The sequence below is a fragment of the Salvelinus alpinus genome, chromosome 24 (assembly GCF_045679555.1).
Source record: "Salvelinus alpinus chromosome 24, SLU_Salpinus.1, whole genome shotgun sequence".
In the NCBI taxonomy this organism is placed as follows: Eukaryota; Metazoa; Chordata; class Actinopteri; order Salmoniformes; family Salmonidae; genus Salvelinus; species Salvelinus alpinus.
Window position 1 is genome coordinate 47,862,085 of NC_092109.1, and position 18,966 is coordinate 47,881,050.

General features: G+C 48.2%; 1 protein-coding gene across 1 annotated transcript; it reads left to right on the plus strand.

The window, feature by feature from the left end:
• Positions 1–205: 205 nt before the first annotated feature.
• hoatz (HOATZ cilia and flagella associated protein) lies at positions 206–17,884 on the plus strand. The gene is made up of 5 exons (XM_071362924.1): positions 206–620; positions 4,418–4,527; positions 16,628–16,687; positions 17,161–17,213; positions 17,340–17,884. Exons 1-5 carry the CDS (start codon positions 368–370, stop codon positions 17,395–17,397), a joined length of 534 nt encoding a protein of 177 aa, XP_071219025.1. The 5' UTR covers positions 206–367; the 3' UTR covers positions 17,398–17,884.
• Positions 17,885–18,966: the final 1,082 nt, after the last annotated feature.

The following is an 18,966-nucleotide window of genomic DNA, read 5'->3' on the forward strand; positions in this document are numbered from 1 at the left end:
CCCCCCTCATTCCTTATGCAACACACACTATAATAGTGTTACACGTATTCCCCCCTCATTCCTTATGCAACACACACTATACTAGTGTTACATGTATTCCCCCCTCATTCCTTATGCAACACACACTCACCTGGCAGATAAACGGTGCTTTTGCTGGCGTCCTCCTGGAGCGTCCTGTCGCCTTGGTAACAGACGCGCTCTCCACACTTCCGGGTTGCCAAAAACGAAACATTTTCACATTGTATCATCTCTCCATTTAGCTAGCTAGCAATATCAATGTTCGTCTGTGGCTCGGTTACTTTATAATATTGATGATTCGGTGATATCCGCTCTGTTGTTGGTTGGTAAAAACACACTGGCTATCGTAATGTGTGAGTCAGAGCCGCGGGCTGGAGTAACGGAGGAGGAGAGGAGAGAGGCAGAGCAGTTAGAGACAGAGTTGGATAAATACTTCTTCACAGTGTTTGACGGCTCGTCTCCTGAAGATGTGTCTCACGCCAAGCAGCTGTGGACCTCTCTGTCACTGCTGCCTCCGCTAGAGTCCCGCCTGGTCAACGCAGACATCCGCCAGAGGCTGCCGATAGCCCCGACAAACCATGATGAGACACTTCTGGTAGTCGGTAAAGTAACGTTAGCCCGGCCAAACCATGCGAGGCACACTGCTCGGTTCACCTGCTGTCACGCTTATTTCTGACGCAATATTTTTTTCCTTATGAGATATTTAGTTATACTATTACAGGACTGTGTATTGTGTAACATATGCAGCCTCCTGTGATCTACCTCCTGGATAGTTTAGGTCAGTGGTTCCCAAACATGGGGTCGGGACCCCATGAGGTCCCCTGGAAATATTTAATCTTATCATCAAACAAATTAAGAACGTTTCTTTCCTCAAATGGGTATAGAATAAAACATTTGAGTGTCAACTAAGACCCTTTTGCATTATTATAATGAGCTTTAATGTCATTGTTATGTGTTGGGAGTGCGGGAACTAATATTGAGTGGATATGAACACACAGCTTTAACTAGGGAATTAACCATTTCATTTCAAAACACCTGCATTTCTAGTCTCAATTTGAGGTCATGTGCCAAAACAATTAAATAACCTTTTATTTTTCCTTTTTAGTCACCAATGCTGCTCTCAAACCATCTTCTTCTGTATACAGCCCTACCTTAGATATCAAAGTCATGAAAACATCAATATGTGTGTGTGTGTGTGTGTGTGTGTTCAGGGTTGGGTAGGTTATTTTCTTTGCAGTTATTAGTTACCTGTCACCAACAAAAAGGTAAACAATAGGCCTGTAGCAAATGCAGCATATGGCATTCATTTTTCACATGTGAATATCACTTTTCAGTAGTGCTCAAAGTATGCCTGTCACGGTGTGGGCGTAGCTGGTGCATTGGAAGTCAGGCGCAGGAGAGCATAGATGATTGGACAAGGCCCTTTACTGAGGCAATATATGAATAGAACACAACCGCGTCACAAAAACAAATGCCCTCAGAACAAGTGAGGCAGCACTAAGTACAAAAATAACAAAGTACAAAGTACAGGCTGTCAAAAAGCACGGGTGTAAAATAAAACCCGGCGCAAACCAGCCGGAAGAGTGCCAACCCGACAATAAACTATTTCACACACAGACATGGGGGGAACAGAGGGTTAAATACATGACAAGTAATGAGGGAAATGTAAACCAGGTGTGTGGGAAAACAAGACAAAACAAATGGAAAATGAAAGGTGGATCGGCGATGGCTAGAAGACCGGCGACGTCGCCCGCCGAACGCCGCCCGAACAAGGAGAGGGACCGACTTCGGCGGAAGTCGTGACAATACCATTCCATGAGCACAGCATTTATTTTTCATAAGCATTTCGCTACACTCGCAATAACATCTGCTCTAATCATGTGTATGTGACCAGTAAAATTGTATTTTATTTGTCCAAAATTGTAATCAGTAACGTAACTTTTGGATTACCCAAACTCAGTAACGTAATCTGATTACATTCAGTTACTTTTAGATTACTTTCCCCTGAAGAGACATTAGAAGAAAACAAAAATGTATGTTACCAGTTGAACCACATCTATTACAGGATAAATCAATGTTAAAGTTTACATAGCTGGCCATATATGGATGTAAAATGTTACTTTACGGGTTGGTTATGTAAGCTTCTTCTAACCCATTGCTTTCCAGTACATATAATAATACAATTAAATTAAAAATCATTAAAAATCCTACAATGTGATTTTCTGGATTTCTTTTTCTCATTTTGTCTGTCATAGTTGAAGTGTACCTATGATGAAAATTACAGGCCTCTCTCATCTTTTTAAGTGGGAGAACTTGCACAATTGGTGGCTGACTAAATACTTTTTTGCCCCACTGTATATAGCCCTTCTTACATCAGCTGATATATCAAAGTGCTGTACAGAAACCCAGCCTAAAACCCCAAACAGCAAGCAATGCAGGTGTAGAAGCACGGTGGCTAGGAAAAACTCACATGAAAGGCAAAAATCTAGGAAGAAACCTAAAGAGGAACCAGGCTATGGGGGGTGGCCAGTCCTCTTCTGGCTGTGCCGGGTGGAGATTATAACAGAACATGGCCATGATGTTCAAATGTTCATAAATGACCAGCATGGTCAAATAATAATAATCACAGTAGTTGTCGAGGGTGCAGCAAGTCAGCACCTCAGGAGTAAATGTCAGTTGGCTTTTCATAGCCGATCATTAAGAGTATCTCTACCGCTCCTGCGGTCTCTAGAGAGTTGAAAACAGCAGGTCTGGGACAGGTAGCACGTCCGGTGAACAGGTCAGGGTTCCATAGCCGCAGGCAGAACAGTTGAAACTGGAGCAGCAGCACGGCCAGGTGGACTGGGAACAGGAAGGAGTCATCATGCCAGGTAGTCCTGGGTTATGGTTGTAGGGCTCTGGTCCTCGAGAGAGAGAAAGAAAGAGAGAAAGAGAGAATTAGAGAGAGCATACTTAAATTCACACAGGATACCAGATAAGACAGGAGAAGTACTCCAGATATAACAGACTGACCCTTGCCCCCCGACACATCAACTACTGCAGCATAAATACTGGAGGCTGAGACAGGAGGGGTCAGGAGACACTGTGGCCCCATCCGATGAGGGCCAAACAGAAAGGATATAACATCACCCACTTTGCCAAAGCACAGCCCCCACACCACTAGAGGGATATCTTCAACCACCAACTTACCATCCTGAGACAAGGCCGAGTATAGCCCACAAAGATCTCTGCCACGGCACAACCCAAGGGGGGGCGCCAACCCAGACATGAAGATCACGTCAGTGACTCAACCCACTCAAGTGACGCACCCCTCCTAGGGACGGCATGAAAGAGCACCAGTAAGCCAGTGACTCAGCCCCTGTAATAGGGTTAGAGGCAGAGAATCCCAGTGGAGAGAGGGGAACCGGCCAGGCAGAGACAGCAAGGGCGGTTCGTTGCTCCAGAGCCTTTCCGTTCATCTTCACACTCCTGGGCCAGACTACACTCAATCATATGACCCACTGAAGAGATGAGTCTTCAGTAAAGACTTGAAAGTTGAGACCGAGTCTGCGTCTCTCACATGGGTAGGCAGACCATTCCATAAAAATGGAGCTCTATAGGAGAAAGCCCTTCCTTCAGCTGTTTGCTTAGAAATTCTAGGGACAATTAGGAGGCCTGCGTCTTGTGACCTTAGCGTACGTGTAGGTATGTACGGCAGGACCAAATCGGAAAGATAGGTAGGAGCAAGCCCATGTAATGCTTTGTAGGTTAGCAGTAAAACCTTGAAATCAGCCCTTGCCTTAACAGGAAGCCTGTGTAGGGAGGCTAGCACTGGAGTAATATGATCACATTTTTGGTTCTAGTCAGGATTCTAGCAGCCGTATTTAGCACTAACTGAAGTTTATTTAGTGTTTTATCCGGGTAGCCGGAAAGTAGAGCATTGCAGTAGTCTAACCTAGAGGTAACAAATGCATGGATGAATTTTTCTGCATCATTTTTGGACAGAAAGTTTCAGATTTTTGCAATGTTACGTAGATGGAAAAAAGCTGTCCTTGAAACAGTCTTGATATGTTCGTCAAAACAGAGATCAATGTCCAGAGTAACGCTGAGGTCTTTCACAGTTTTATTTGAGACGACTGTACAAAGTAATCATCTAGTTTTTCTAAAGTATCTGTAATCCGATTACAATATTTTTGCTGGTAACGTAACGGATTACAGTTACCGTTTTTTTTGTAATCCCTTACATTGTAATCCCTTACATTGTAATCCCTTACATTGTAATCCCTTACATTGTAATCCCTTACATTGTAATCCCTTACATTGTAATCCCTTACATTATAATCCCTTACATTATAATCCCTTACATTATAATCCCTTACATGTATCCTTTACTCCCCAACCCTGTGTGTGTTTGAAACAGGAGAGAGGCTGCAGGAGGCTCGCCATCAGAAGCAGAGACAGGAGGACAGGCTGCAGGAGGCTCGCCATCAGAAGCAGAGACAGGAAGAGAGACAGAGATACATGGACATGGTGAGAGGAAACGACCCGGAGTGTGTGCGTTAGAGTAGAGGTGGTAGTGACCAGTGATATAGTGGTGTCCTGATGGTCCATCCATCTGATGTATAGACCTTTAACTGATTACACAGAGAGAGAGAGAGAGAGAGGGGATGGTGAATTAATTGAATGAAAGCTTGTCTTGGGTATCTCATACTGTCTCAAGACACACACACACACACACACACACACACACACACACACACACACACACACACACACACACACACACACACACACACACACACACACACACACACACACACACACACACACACACACACACACACACACACACACACACACACACACACGTGCCCACACAGCATATTCCTAATGGTCTATCAGCCAGTGAAAGACCGTCTCTCTCTCTGTCTCCCTCCTGTAAATCAACCTTATAGCCTGTTTACTAATTACTGCTGCACACACTGGGCTTCAACATTACTGACTGTGTGTGTGTTTGTGTGTGTGTGTGTGTGTGTGTGGGGCAGGGCTGGGAACCGGTTAATAACATTATTTTACGTTCCAGGCATTTTTTTCCAGTCCCACAAGAAACGCAACAAAGCGTCTATGCAAAGCCCTTACTGTCACTCAGAAACGTATTCCAATGTCTGTCTGCCTGCCAGTTGAACTTCTTTTCCAGTGTCTGTGTGTCGGCTACCTGCCCCTCCGTAGCATAGTCTACTGTAGCCCCCCCCTCCCTCTACTGTAGCCCCTCCCCTCCGTAGCATAGTCTAATGTAGCCCCCCCCTCCCTCTACTGTAGCCCCTCCCCTCCGTAGCATAGTCTAATGTAGCCCCCCCCTCCCTCTACTGTAGCCCCTCCCCCCTCCGTAGCATAGTCTACTGTAGCCCCCCCTCCCTCTACTGTAGCCCCTCCCCTCCGTAGCATAGTCTAATGTAGCCCCCCCCTCCCTCTACTGTAGCCCCTCCCCCCTCCGTAGCATAGTCTAATGTAGCCCCCCCCTCCCTCTACTGTAGCCCCTCCCCCTCCGTAGTATAGTCTAATGTAGCCCCTCCCCCCTCTGTAGCATAGTCTAATGTAGCTCCCCCTCCCTCTACTGTAGCCCCTCCCCCTCCGTAGTATAGTCTAATGTAGCCCCCCCCTCCCTCTACTGTAGCCCCTCCCCCTCCGTAGCATAGTCTAATGTAGCCCCCCCCTCCCTCTACTGTAGCCCCTCCCCCTCCGTAGCATAGTCTACTGTAGCCCCTCCCCCTCCGTAGCATAGTCTAATGTAGCCCCCCCCTCCCTCTACTGTAGCCCCTCCCCCTCCGTAGCATAGTCTAATGTAGCCCCCCCCTCCCTCTACTGTAGCCCCTCCCCCTCCGTAGTATAGTCTAATGTAGCCCCTCCCCCCTCTACTGTAGCCCCTCCCCCTCCGTAGCATAGTCTAATGTAGCCCCTCCCCCCTCTACTGTAGCCCCTCCCCCTCCGTAGCATAGTCTAATGTAGCCCCCCCCTCCCTCTACTGTAGCCCCTCCCCCTCCGTAGCATAGTCTAATGTAGCCCCCCCCTCCCTCTACTGTAGCCCCTCCCCCTCCGTAGTATAGCCTAATGTAGCCCCCCCTCCCTCTACTGTAGCCCCTCCCCCTCTGTAGCATAGTCTACTGTAGTCCCCCCTCCCTCTACTGTAGCCCCTCCCCCTCCGTAGTATAGTCTACTGTAGCCCCTCCCCCTCCGTAGCATAGTCTAATGTAGCCCCCCCCTCCCTCTACTGTAGCCCCTCCCCCTCCGTAGCATAGTCTAATGTAGCCCCCCCCCTCCCTCTACTGTAGCCCCTCCCCCTCTGTAGCATAGTCTACTGTAGTCCCCCCCTCCCTCTACTGTAGCCCCTCCCCCTCCGTAGTATAGTCTAATGTAGCCCCCCCTCCCTCTACTGTAGCCCCTCCCCCTCCGTAGCATAGTCTAATGTAGCCCCCCCCTCCCTCTACTGTAGCCCCTCCCCCTCCGTAGCATAGTCTACTGTAGCCCCTCCCCCTCCGTAGCATAGTCTAATGTAGCCCCCCCCTCCCTCTACTGTAGCCCCTCCCCCTCCGTAGCATAGTCTAATGTAGCCCCCCCTCCCTCTACTGTAGCCCCTCCCCCTCCATAGCATAGTCTAATGTAGCCCCTCCCTCTACTGTAGCCCCTCCCCCCTCCGTAGCATAGTCTAATGTAGCCTCCCCCCTCCCTCTACTGTAGCCCCTCCCCCTCCGTAGCATAGTCTAATGTAGCCGCTCCCTCTACTGTAGCCCCTCCCCCTCCGTAGCATAGTCTAATGTAGCCCCCCCCCTCCCTCTACTGTAGCCCCTCCCCCTCCGTAGCATAGTCTACTGTAGCCCCTCCCCCTCCGTAGCATAGTCTAATGTAGCCCCCCCCTCCCTCTACTGTAGCCCCTCCCCCTCCGTAGCATAGTCTACTGTAGCCCCTCCCCCTCCGTAGCATAGTCTAATGTAGCCCCCCCCTCCCTCTACTGTAGCCCCTCCCCCTCCGTAGCATAGTCTAATGTAGCCCCCCCCTCCCTCTACTGTAGCCCCTCCCCCTCCGTAGCATAGTCTAATGTAGCCCCTCCCTCTACTGTAGCCCCTCCCCCCTCCGTAGCATAGTCTAATGTAGCCCCCCCCCTCCCTCTACTGTAGCCCCTCCCCCTCCGTAGCATAGTCTAATGTAGCCCCCCCCCTCCCTCTACTGTAGCCCCTCCCCCTCCGTAGCATAGTCTACTGTAGCCCCTCTCCCTCCGTAGCATAGTCTAATGTAGCCCCCCCTCCCTCTACTGTAGCCCCTCCCCCTCCGTAGCATAGTCTAATGTAGCCCCCCCCTCCCTCTACTGTAGCCCCTCCCCCCTCTGTAGCATAGTCTAATGTAGCCCCCCCCTCCCTCTACTGTAGCCCCTCCCCCTCCGTAGCATAGTCTAATGTTGCCCCCCCTCCCTCTACTGTAGCCCCTCCCCCTCCGTAGCATAGTCTAATGTAGCCCCTCCCCCCTCCGTAGCATAGTCTAATGTAGCCCCTCCTCCCTCTACTGTAGCCCCTCCCCCTCCGTAGCATAGTCTAATGTAGCCCCTCCCTCTACTGTAGCCCCTCCCCCTCCGTAGCATAGTCTAATGTAGCCACCCCCCCTCCCTCTACTGTAGCCCCTCCTCCCTCTACTGTAGCCCCTCCCCCTCCGTAGCATAGTCTAATGTAGCCCTTCCCTCTACTGTAGCCCCTCCCCCTCCGTAGCATAGTCTAATGTAGCCACCCCCCCTCCCTCTACTGTAGCCCCTCCCCCTCCGTAGCATAGTTGAATGTAGCCCCTCCCCCCTCCAAAGTGTTGTCTACTGTAGCCCCTCCCCCCTCCGTAGCATAGTCTACTGTAGCCCCTCCCCCCTCCGTAGCATATTCTACTGTATCCCCTCCCCCCTCCGAAGTGTAGTCTACTGTATCCCCTCCCCCCTCCGTAGCATATTCTACTGTATCCCCTCCCCCCTCCGTTGCATAGTCTAATGTAGCCCCTCCCCCCTCCGAAGTGTAGTCTACTGTAGCCCATCCCCCTCTGTAGCATAGTCTACTGTAGCCCCTCCCCCCTCCGTAGCATAGTCTAATGTAGCCCCTCCCCCATCCGAAGTGTAGTCTACTGTAGCCCCTCCCCCCTCCGTAGCATATTCTATTGTAGCCCCTCCCCCCTCCGTAGCATAGTCTATTATAGCCCCTCCCCCCTCCGTAGCATAGTCTACTGTATCCCCTCCCCCCTCCGAAGTGTAGTCTACTGTAGCCCCTCCCCCCTCCGTAGCATAGTCTAATGTAGCCCCTCCCCCCTCCGAAGTGTAGTCTACTGTAGCCCCTCCCCCCTCCGTAGCATAGTCTACTGTAGCCCCTCCCCCCTCCGTAGCATAGTCTAATGTAGCCCCTCCCCCCTCCGTAGCATATTCTACTGTAGCCCCTCCCCCCTCCGTAGCATAGTCTAATGTAGCCCCTCCCCCCTCTATGTGTAGTCTACTGTAGCCCATCCCCCTCTGTAGCATAGTCTACTGTAGCCCCTCCCCCCTCCGTAGCATAGTCTAATGTAGCCCCTCCCCCATCCGAAGTGTAGTCTACTGTATCCCCTCCCCCCTCCGTAGCATATTCTACTGTATCCCCTCCCCCCTCCGTAGCATAGTCTAATGTAGCCCCTCCCCCCTCCGAAGTGTAGTCTACTGTAGCCCCTCCCCCCTCCGTAGCATAGTCTAATGTAGCCCCTCCCCCCTACTAAGTGTAGTCTACTGTAGCCCATCCCCCTCTGTAGCATAGTCTACTGTAGCCCCTCCCCCCTCCGTAGCATAGTCTAATGTAGCCCCTCCCCCATCCGAAGTGTAGTCTACTGTAGCCCCTCCCCCCTCCGTAGCATATTCTATTGTAGCCCCTCCCCCCTCCGTAGCATAGTCTATTATAGCCCCTCCCCCCTCCGTAGCATAGTCTACTGTATCCCCTCCCCCCTCCGAAGTGTAGTCTACTGTAGCCCCTCCCCCCTCCGTAGCATAGTCTAATGTAGCCCCTCCCCCCTCCGAAGTGTAGTCTACTGTAGCCCCTCCCCCCTCCGTAGCATAGTCTACTGTAGCCCCTCCCCCCTCCGTAGCATAGTCTAATGTAGCCCCTCCCCCCTCCGTAGCATATTCTACTGTAGCCCCTCCCCCCTCCGTAGCATAGTCTAATGTAGCCCCTCCCCCCTCTATGTGTAGTCTACTGTAGCCCTTCCCCCCTCCGAAGTGTAGTCTACTGTAGCCCCTCCCCCCTCCGTAGCATAGTCTACTGTAGCCCCTCCCCCCTCCGTAGCATAGTCTAATGTAGCCCCTCCCCCCTCCGTAGCATATTCTACTGTAGCCCCTCCCCCCTCCGTAGCATAGTCTAATGTAGCCCCTCCCCCCTCTGTGTAGTCTACTGTAGCCCTTCCCCCCTCCGAAGTGTAGTCTACTGTAGCCCCTCCCCCCCTTCGTAGCATAGTCTACTGTGGCCCCTCCCCCCTCTGTCTCTTGTAGCCCCTCCCCCCTTCGTAGCATAGTCTACTGTAGCCACTCCCCCCTCTGTCTCTTGTAGCCCCTCCCCCCTTCGTAGCATAGTCTACTGTAGCCCCTCCCCCCTCCGTCTCTTTTAGCCCCTCCCCCCTTCGTAGCATAGTCTACTGTAGCCCCTCCCCCCTCCGTCTCTTGTAGCCCCTCCCCCCTTCGTAGCATAGTCTACTGTAGCCCCTCCCCCCTCCGTCTCTTGTAGCCCCTCCCCCCTTCGTAGCATAGTCTACTGTAGCCACTGATGTTTCAGGCCTGATTCAGAAATTAGGGAGAGAGATTTTAAATTCTGAAAAAATATATAAAAAATGTCAATGCTAGTTAAGGATACTGTAGTTATCACGTTTCACATTGGATTTATTAACTACAAAAAAGGTAAAATTGGTCAAAAACATATTGATGTAACAGTAGCTAAAATGGGGAGAAGTTTGTCCATAATTAAGCCCTACTCTGCCTTTTAAACAAGACTATCAACAAGGCAGACAGGCTCTAGTTTTGTCGTACCTGGACTACTGTTCAGTTGTGTGGTCAGGTGCCACAAAGAGGGACTTGGGAAAATTGCAGTTGTCTCAGAACAGGGCAGCACGGCTGGCCCTTAAAATACACAGAAAGCTAACATTAATAATATGCATGTAAATCTCTCCTGGCTCAAAGTAAAAGAGAGATCACTTCATCAAACTGGTTCAGAGCTTTATTTTTGTTACGTTACAGCCTTATTGTAAAATTAGATTAAATAGGGTATTCCCCTCATCAATCTACGCACAATACCCCATAATGACAAAGCAAGAACAGGTTTTTAGACATCTTTTGCAAATGTATTACAAATTTAAAAAACTGAAATATCACATTTACATACACTACCGTTCAAACGTTTGGGGTCACTTAGAAATGTCCTTGTTTTTGAAAGAATAGCAATTTTTTTGTCCATTGAAATAACATCAAATTGATCAGAAATACAGTGTAGACATTGTTAATGTTGTAAATGACTATTGTAGCTGGAAACGGCAGATTTCTTTAATGGAATATCTACATAGGCGTACAGAGGCCCATTATCAGCAACCATCACTCCTGTGTTCCAATGGCACGTTGTGTTAGCTAATCCAAGTTTATCATTTTAAAAGGCTAATTTATCATTAGAAAACCCTTTTGCAATTATGTTAGCACAGCTGAACCCTGTTGTCCAGACTAAAGATGCAATTAAACTGGCCTTCTTTAGACTAGTTGAGTATCTGGAGCATCAGCATTTGTGGGTTCGATTACAGGCTCAAAATGGTCAGAAACAAAGACCTTTCTTCTGAAACTCGTCAGTCTATTCTTGTTCTGAGAAGTGAAGGCTATTCCATGAGAGAAATTGCCAAGAAACTGAAGATTTCGTACAACGCTGTGTACTACTCCTTTCACAGAACAGCGCAAACTGGCTCTAACCAGAATAGAAAGAGGAGTGGGAGGCCACGGTGCACAACTGAGCAAGAGGACAAGTACATTAGAGTGTCTAGTTTGAGAAACAGACTCCTCACAAGTCCTCAACAGCTTCATTAAATAGTACCTGCAAAACACCAGTCTCAACGTCAACAGTGAAGAGGCGACTCCGGGATGCTGGCCTTCTAGGCAGAGTTCCTCTGTCCAGTGTCTGTGTTCTTTTGCCCATCTTAATCTTTTATTGGCCAGTCTGAGATATGTCTTTTTCTTTGCATCTCTACCTAGAAGTACCTACCTACAACTCATGGTCTGACAAGCATCGCTCTAGTTCTTTCACTGCAGATGTAGGAGGATGAGGTGGATTGAGACACATCGAAAGCATAAAAAACATATATCTCCAGCTTAAACTGACAGATTTTGATGGAGATTTATTTATTATCAAGTTTCATCAAGTTTATTTTATATAGCCCTTCGTACATCAGCTAATATCTCGAAGTGCTGTACAGAAAGCCAGCCTAAAACCCCAAACAGCAAGCAATGCAGGTGTAGAAGTACGGCGGCTAGGAAAAACTCCCTAGAAAGGCCAAAACCTAGGAAGAAACCTAGAGAGGAACCAGGCTATGAGGGGTGGCCAGTCCTCTTCTGGCTGTGCCGGGTGGAGATTATAACAGAACATGGCCAAGATGTTCAAATGTTCACAAATAATAATCAGGAGTAAATGTCAGTTGGCTTTTCATAGCCGATCATTAAGAGTATCTCTACCGCTCCTGCGGTCTCTAGAGAGTTGAAAACAGAAGGTCTGGGACAGGTAGCACGTCCGGTGGACAGGTCAGGGTTCCATAGCCGCAGGCAGAACAGAATTTATTATGCTAATTCGATTTTCACGGGGGGTTGTGGACATCGACCTTGGGGGTTAAACACTATTATTGCAAACAGAGTCCATGCAACTTATTATGTGAATTGTTTTGCACATTATTGCTCCTGAACTTATTTAGTCTTGCTATAACAAAAATAACTTAATTCTTATTGAGTCAAGACATTTCAACTTTACATTTTTTAATGAATTTGTAAAAATGTAAAAAAATAAAAAAATGATTCTACTTTGTGTAGACCAGTGACAAAAAAAATCTAAGTTTCATCAATTTTAAATTCAGGCTTTAACAACAAAAGTAGGAAAAAGTGAAGGTGTGAGAATACTTCCTGAAGCCGATGTAGTTCCCTTTTTACCCCTGAGGTGTGTGTGTTGTAGGCCAGACAGAGAGAGGAGACCATCAACATGCTACATCAACCTTTTTACCCCTGAGGTGTGTGTGTTGTAGGCCAGACAGAGAGAAGAGACCATCAACATGCTACATCAACCTTTTTACCCCTGAGGTGTGTGTGTTGTAGGCCAGACAGAGAGAGGAGACCATCAACATGCTACATCAACCTTTTTACCCCTGAGGTGTGTGTGTTGTAGGCCAGACAGAGAGAGAGACCATCAACATGCTACATCAACCTTTTTACCCCTGAGGTGTGTGTGTTGTAGGCCAGACAGAGAGAGGAGACCATCAACATGCTACATCAACCTTTTTACCCCTGAGGTGTGTGTGTTGTAGGCCAGACAGAGAGAGGAGACCATCAACATGCTACATCAACCTTTTTACCCCTGAGGTGTGTGTGTTGTAGGCCAGACAGAGAGAGGAGACCATCAACATGCTACATCAACCTTTTTACCCCTGAGGTGTGTGTGTTGTAGGCCAGACAGAGAGAAGAGACCATCAACATGCTACATCAACCTTTTTACCCCTGAGGTGTGTGTGTTGTAGGCCAGACAGAGAGAGGAGACCAACAACATGCTACATCAACGTTTTTACCCCTGAGGTGTGTGTGTTGTAGGCCAGACAGAGAGAAGAGACCATCAACATGCTACATCAACGTTTTTACCCCTGAGGTGTGTGTGTTGTAGGCCAGACAGAGAGAAGAGACCATCAACATGCTACATCAACGTTTTTACCCCTGAGGTGTGTGTGTTGTAGGCCAGACAGAGAGAGGAGACCATCAACATGCTACATCAACCTTTTTACCCCTGAGGTGTGTGTGTTGTAGGCCAGACAGAGAGAGGAGACCATCAACATGCTACATCAACGTTTTTACCCCTGAGGTGTGTGTGTTGTAGGCCAGACAGAGAGAGGAGACCATCAACATGCTACATCAACCTTTTTACCCCTGAGGTGTGTGTGTTGTAGGCCAGACAGAGAGAGGAGACCAACAACATGCTACATCAACCTTTTTACCCCTGAGGTGTGTGTGTTGTAGGCCAGACAGAGAGAGGAGACCATCAACATGCTACATCAACCTTTTTACCCCTGAGGTGTGTGTGTTGTAGGCCAGACAGAGAGAAGAGACCATCAACATGCTACATCAACCTTTTTACCCCTGAGGTGTGTGTGTTGTAGGCCAGACAGAGAGAGGAGACCATCAACATGCTACATCAACCTTTTTACCCCTGAGGTGTGTGTGTTGTAGGCCAGACAGAGAGAGGAGACCATCAACATGCTACATCAACCTTTTTACCCCTGAGGTGTGTGTGTTGTAGGCCAGACAGAGAGAGGAGACCATCAACATGCTACATCAACCTTTTTACCCCTGAGGTGTGTGTGTTGTAGGCCAGACAGAGAGAAGAGACCATCAACATGCTACATCAACGTTTTTACCCCTGAGGTGTGTGTGTTGTAGGCCAGACAGAGAGAGGAGACCATCAACATGCTACATCAACCTTTTTACCCCTGAGGTGTGTGTGTTGTAGGCCAGACAGAGAGAGGAGACCATCAACATGCTACATCAACCTTTTTACCCCTGAGGTGTGTGTGTTGTAGGCCAGACAGAGAGAGGAGACCATCAACATGCTACATCAACCTTTTTACCCCTGAGGTGTGTGTGTTGTAGGCCAGACAGAGAGAGGAGACCATCAACATGCTACATCAACCTTTTTACCCCTGAGGTGTGTGTGTTGTAGGCCAGACAGAGAGAGGAGACCATCAACATGCTACATCAACCTTTTTACCCCTGAGGTGTGTGTGTTGTAGGCCAGACAGAGAGAGGAGACCAACAACATGCTACATCAACCTTTTTACCCCTGAGGTGTGTGTGTTGTAGGCCAGACAGAGAGAGGAGACCAACAACATGCTACATCAATGTTTTTACCCCTGAGGTGTGTGTGTTGTAGGCCAGACTGTGAGAGGAGACCAACAACATGCTACATCAACCTTTTTACCCCTGAGGTGTGTGTGTTGTAGGCCAGACAGAGAGAGGAGACCATCAACATGCTACATCAACCTTTTTACCCCTGAGGTGTGTGTGTTGTAGGCCAGACAGAGAGAGGAGACCATCAACATGCTACATCAACCTTTTTACCCCTGAGGTGTGTGTGTTGTAGGCCAGACAGAGAGAGGAGACCATCAACATGCTACATCAACCTTTTTACCCCTGAGGTGTGTGTGTTGTAGGCCAGACAGAGAGAAGAGACCATCAACATGCTACATCAACGTTTTTACCCCTGAGGTGTGTGTGTTGTAGGCCAGACAGAGAGAAGAGACCATCAACATGCTACATCAACGTTTTTACCCCTGAGGTGTGTGTGTTGTAGGCCAGACAGAGAGAGGAGACCATCAACATGCTACATCAACCTTTTTACCCCTGAGGTGTGTGTGTTGTAGGCCAGACAGAGAGAGGAGACCATCAACATGCTACATCAACGTTTTTACCCCTGAGGTGTGTGTGTTGTAGGCCAGACAGAGAGAGGAGACCAACAACATGCTACATCAACCTTTTTACCCCTGAGGTGTGTGTGTTGTAGGCCAGACAGAGAGAGGAGACCAACAACATGCTACATCAACCTTTTTACCCCTGAGGTGTGTGTGTTGTAGGCCAGACAGAGAGAGGAGACCATCAACATGCTACATCAATGTTTTTACCCCTGAGGTGTGTGTGTTGTAGGCCAGACAGAGAGAGGAGACCAACAACATGCTACATCAACCTTTTTACCCCTGAGGTGTGTGTGTTGTAGGCCAGACAGAGAGAGGAGACCATCAACATGCTACATCAACCTTTTTACCCCTGAGGTGTGTGTGTTGTAGGCCAGACAGAGAGAAGAGACCATCAACATGCTACATCAACCTTTTTACCCCTGAGGTGTGTGTGTTGTAGGCCAGACAGAGAGAGGAGACCATCAACATGCTACATCAACCTTTTTACCCCTGAGGTGTGTGTGTTGTAGGCCAGACAGAGAGAGGAGACCATCAACATGCTACATCAACCTTTTTACCCCTGAGGTGTGTGTGTTGTAGGCCAGACAGAGAGAGGAGACCATCAACATGCTACATCAACCTTTTTACCCCTGAGGTGTGTGTGTTGTAGGCCAGACAGAGAGAAGAGACCATCAACATGCTACATCAACGTTTTTACCCCTGAGGTGTGTGTGTTGTAGGCCAGACAGAGAGAGGAGACCATCAACATGCTACATCAACCTTTTTACCCCTGAGGTGTGTGTGTTGTAGGCCAGACAGAGAGAGGAGACCATCAACATGCTACATCAACCTTTTTACCCCTGAGGTGTGTGTGTTGTAGGCCAGACAGAGAGAGGAGACCATCAACATGCTACATCAACGTTTTTACCCCTGAGGTGTGTGTGTTGTAGGCCAGACAGAGAGAGGAGACCATCAACATGCTACATCAACCTTTTTACCCCTGAGGTGTGTGTGTTGTAGGCCAGACAGAGAGAAGAGACCATCAACATGCTACATCAACCTTTTTACCCCTGAGGTGTGTGTGTTGTAGGCCAGACAGAGAGAGGAGACCATCAACATGCTACATCAACCTTTTTACCCCTGAGGTGTGTGTGTTGTAGGCCAGACAGAGAGAGGAGACCATCAACATGCTACATCAACCTTTTTACCCCTGAGGTGTGTGTGTTGTAGGCCAGACAGAGAGAGGAGACCATCAACATGCTACATCAACCTTTTTACCCCTGAGGTGTGTGTGTTGTAGGCCAGACAGAGAGAGGAGACCATCAACATGCTACATCAACCTTTTTACCCCTGAGGTGTGTGTGTTGTAGGCCAGACAGAGAGAGGAGACCATCAACATGCTACATCAACGTTTTTACCCCTGAGGTGTGTGTGTTGTAGGCCAGACAGAGAGAGGAGACCATCAACATGCTACATCAACCTTTTTACCCCTGAAGTGTGTGTGTTGTAGGCCAGACAGAGAGAGGAGACCATCAACATGCTACATCAACCTTTTTACCCCTGAGGTGTGTGTGTTGTAGGCCAGACAGAGAGAGGAGACCATCAACATGCTACATCAACCTTTTTACCCCTGAGGTGTGTGTGTTGTAGGCCAGACAGAGAGAGGAGACCATCAACATGCTACATCAACCTTTTTACCCCTGAGGTGTGTGTGTTGTAGGCCAGACAGAGAGAGGAGACCATCAACATGCTACATCAACCTTTTTACCCCTGAGGTGTGTGTGTTGTAGGCCAGACAGAGAGAGGAGACCATCAACATGCTACATCAACCTTTTTACCCCTGAGGTGTGTGTGTTGTAGGCCAGACAGAGAGAGGAGACCATCAACATGCTACATCAACCTTTTTACCCCTGAGGTGTGTGTGTTGTAGGCCAGACAGAGAGAGGAGACCATCAACATGCTACATCAACAGAGGAAGAAGAGGATCCAGGTGAAACACACACACACACACACACACACACACACACACAGTGTGGTATTACTATACTTGTGAGGACTTTTTGGCGACCAACAATTGATTCCCATTCAAAATCCTATTTTCCCGAACCCTAAACCTAACCTTAAACCTAACCCTAATTCTAACCCTAACCCCTAAGCTTAAAATATATATATTTTTTCTTGGTTTACTATTCTTGTGAGGACTTTTGTGAGGACTTTTTGTCCTCACAAGAATAGCACTAAAGTACACACACACGAACACACTACCACAACGTACAGCACATGAAATCACTGAATGTTCAGGTCACATGACCCTGTTTGCCTGCTGGGTGCAAAGCTTATGCAAGGCTTTAGGGCTCCAGACAGAATAACATAAACCTCTGTGTATGTGTATTTGTCTTTGTGTGTCCGTGTGTGTCCGTGTATGTCTCTGTATGTGTGTGTGTGTTTGTGTGTATGTGACAGAGGGAAACAGTCTCGCTCCTCTACAAGCCCAGGCAGAGGGACAGGAGTGAGAGGTACGTGACACTGTGTGTGTGTGTTTGTGTGTTTGTGTGTGTTTCGCTGAAGCTGCAGAGTAAATCAGTGTGTGTGTGTGTGTGTGTGTGTGTGTGTGTGTGTGTGTGTGTGTGTGTGTGTGACAGGCTGGCTCTTAACCCCCCAGAGGAAACAGACGTGGAGGAGGTCCGAAGGCTTCAGTAACACACAGACCTCGGCGTCAGTACAGAACCAGCTTCAGTAACACACAGACCTCAGCGTCAGTACAGAACCAGGTGGATCCATGCCTGCAGGACTTCCTGTTTTTATAAAGTCTGTCTGTCTATGATTAACTGGTGGGAAATATTTTTCTTTTTTGTATAAAGGAGATGTTATCTTTAAGAGAGAGGGATGTCCGTTCTTTAAATTGTCCGTTGTTTTAAAAGAGCGGGATGTCAAAAGTTTGGACACTGCAGACGTTTTCATGAGAAGACCGATTGTCGGGATGTCTCGTGGTCTGACAAATACCACTGTAGGTTGGCCACCTTTCACTGCAGATGCGGAAGTCCAACATAGACGGATGTGGTGGATTGAGACTCAGCCCATGAAAAAACAGATATCTCTAGCTCTAACTTACGAAAATGTCTGTCGTTCTCTGTTTCTCTGTCTGTCCATCTGGCAATTCAATTCAATAAATGCTTTGCCACTGTTACCAAAGCATTGTCTATGAAGTATAACATGAATTAACAATATGTTTGAGCAACTATAAAAATATACGCTACATGACCAAAAGTATCTGGACACCTGCTAGTCGAACATCTCATTCCAAATCATGGGCATTAATATGGAGTTGGTCCCCCCTTTGCTGCTATAACAGCCTCCACTCTTCTGGGAAGGCTTTCCACTAGATGTTGGAACATTGCTGCTATAACAGCCTCCACTCTTCTGGGAAGGCTTTCCACTAGATGTTGGAACATTGCTGCTGTAACAGCCTCCACTCTTCTGGGAAGGCTTTCCACTAGATGTTGGAACATTGCTGTCGGGACTTGCTTCCATTCAGCTACAAGAGCATTAGTGAGGCCGGGCACTGATGTTGGGTGATTAGGCCTGGCTCGCAGTCGGCGTTCCAATTCATCCCAAAGGTGTTCGATGTGGTCAGGGCTCTGTGCAGGCCAGTCAAGTTCTTCCACACAGATCTCGACAAACTATTTCTCTATGGACCTCGCTTTGTGCACTGTCATGCTGAAACAAGAAAGGGCCCCAAACTATTGCAACAGAGTTGGAAGCACTGAATTGTCTAGAATGTAATTGTATGCTGTAGCGTTAAGATTTCCCTTCATTGGAACTAAGGGGCCGAGCCCGAACCATGAAAAACAGCCCCAGACCTTTATTCCTCCTCCACCAAACTTTACAGTTGGCACTATGCATTCGGGCAGGTAGTGTTCTCCTGGCATCCACCAAACCCAGATTCGTCCGTCGGACTGCCAGATGGTGAAGCGGGATTCATCACCCCAGACAACGCGTTTCCACTGCTTCAGAGTCCAATGGCAGTGAGCTTTACACCACTCCAGCAGGGCAGAAAGGGCAGAAATTTGACAAACTGACTTTTGACGCAGGTATTCCCAAACTGGGGTATGGGGGTACGCGCAATGCCGTCGAGGGTACGCCACATAAAAATGCGATTCACTTTTTTTTTTAAACAAGTAGCCTCGTTTCACAGACAAATCTAGTGTTCAGCGAAATAACAAAACAATGTCAAATACAGGTAGCCTAGTCAAATAATTAACAGTCAAA